At 40.6% G+C, this 1,816-nt stretch overlaps 1 protein-coding gene across 1 annotated transcript; it reads left to right on the forward strand.

The window, feature by feature from the left end:
• Window positions 1–388: 388 nt before the first annotated feature.
• On the forward strand, window positions 389–1,075 carry LOC142550146 (uncharacterized). Its single transcript, XM_075659381.1, has one exon. The coding sequence runs from the start codon at window positions 389–391 to the stop codon at window positions 1,073–1,075; it is 687 nt and encodes a 228-aa protein (XP_075515496.1).
• The last annotated feature ends 741 nt before the right edge of the window (window positions 1,076–1,816 follow it).

A 1,816-nucleotide genomic window follows, 5' to 3' on the forward strand; every position in this document is an offset into this window, starting at 1 on the left:
TTGTATTTAAATTAGAAATATGTGTAGATACTATTAACTGGTATCTGATGTATATTAAAATATTTTGCATGTGTTTTATGTGTTGCTTGAGGCAGGTGGCATGTCCTATTTGTGGGGAGATGTTGCCTAATTTTTTCAAGATTACACCTTTTCTCCAAATTATATTCCAAAGCTTCCGTACTGATTATGTAATTTAGTCACGAGTGTTAAATTTAGTGGTATCAGAGCCGAGATTTTCGAACCAATGATTTGGCATATGACTTCCTCTGCTGTCGACAATTCGGTATGTATGTACCTGCATCATTTGATATAATATGGATGTGTAGCCTCAATAATTATGATATGTTATGTGTGGAAATGGTTTTAAACTAATATGTATCATAGGATCATGCCGCCTAAGCGTAAAGCATCAGAAGGGGAGGATAGTTCATCATCTAGAGTGGTTGATGAATTAAGCAAGTTATTGAAAAAACAGGCCATGTTACATGGCGAGCAAATCCAGCAGCTCTTGCGGATGCAGAATGCAGGGCGAGGGGGAGAGAGAGAGCGAGTGAGGCTCGAGCCCAGTAGTGAAGGAGCATACGAAAGATTTCGTAAAATGAAGCCACTAGAATTTGATGGTAGCACTGATCCCATGGTAGCCTTGGAATGGGTCAAAGCTGTGGAGGTAATTTATGATTATCTTCAGTTTGACAATAAAGATCGAGTCAGCTGTGCCATTTTTCTACTGACCAAGACGGCGAGGATTTGGTGGGACGTCACCAAGGTATCAGTTAATATCTCGGCACTCAAGTGGCAGGAGTTTAAAGATTTATTCTACGATAAATATTTTTCTCGAGATGTTCAAAGTCAGAAAGTTAAGGAATTTCTAGAACTGAGGCAAGGAAATATGTCAATGCAAGAGTATATTCTCAAATTCGAAGAGGGGTGTCAGTTTGCCCCATATCTGGCCAGCAATGACATTGAAAAGGGCGAGCATTTTCTTAGAGGTTTTCGGGCTGAAATTAAAAGAGATGTTCGAATGTCTAAGGCTACTTCATATAAAGAGATTGTTGGAAAAGCAAGGATGGCCTAGCAGGACGAGAAAGACAGTTGAAGCGCCATGATTTTTCTACTAAGGGCCAAGGTTCTGGATGTAAAGGTAAGGGCAAGTTCAAAGGCAAAGAGAAAGAGGAGTATCGAATCAAAGCTCCTATGCCATCGCATGCATATGATCGACCTGTATGCCCAAAATTTGGCAAAATCCATACAGGTGAGTGTTTGGTTAGAAGTAATCGATGCTTTCGTTGTGGAGGTGTTGGACATGTCATCAAAAATTGTCCGGTAAAGGGTGAGAAAGGGAAAGACAGGGTTCAAGGCAAAATCTTCTTAATGACCAAAGAAGGCGCAAATCCTGATTCTTCTGTTATATCAGAAGATGATGATAGCGGGATTTTCCAGAGTTCTGGTATGTCACTTGGCACTTTTTGTATTTCTTGTCTCAAAGCTCAGGAAAAATGTTATCAAAGGGGTGTCAGGGGTTTTTAGCTGCTGTGATAGATGTGAATACTGAGATGACAATGAAGTTGAATGAGATTGAGGTAGTTCGGGATTTTCCTGACTTATTTGCAGATGATGTGCCTGGATTGCTACCTGACCGTGAAGTGGAGTTTGTGACTGACGTGGTTCTAGGTACTGCTCCGATTTCAAAAGCTCCTTACCGAATGGCCCCAACTGAAATGAAGGAACTGAAGAATCAGTTGCAGGATCTATTAGACAAAGGCTTTATTCGTCCATGTTCTTCTCCGTGGGGAGCTCCAGTTTTATTTGTCAAAAA

This window comes from Primulina tabacum, chromosome 6 (genome assembly GCF_025594145.1).
Source record: "Primulina tabacum isolate GXHZ01 chromosome 6, ASM2559414v2, whole genome shotgun sequence".
Classification (NCBI taxonomy): domain Eukaryota; kingdom Viridiplantae; phylum Streptophyta; class Magnoliopsida; order Lamiales; family Gesneriaceae; genus Primulina; species Primulina tabacum.

What these genes read in the sequence shown, in the direction of transcription:
- LOC142550146 (XM_075659381.1), top strand. Translation starts at nt 389, where the DNA reads ATGCCGCCTAAGCGTAAAGCATCAGAAGGGGAGGATAGTTCATCATCT.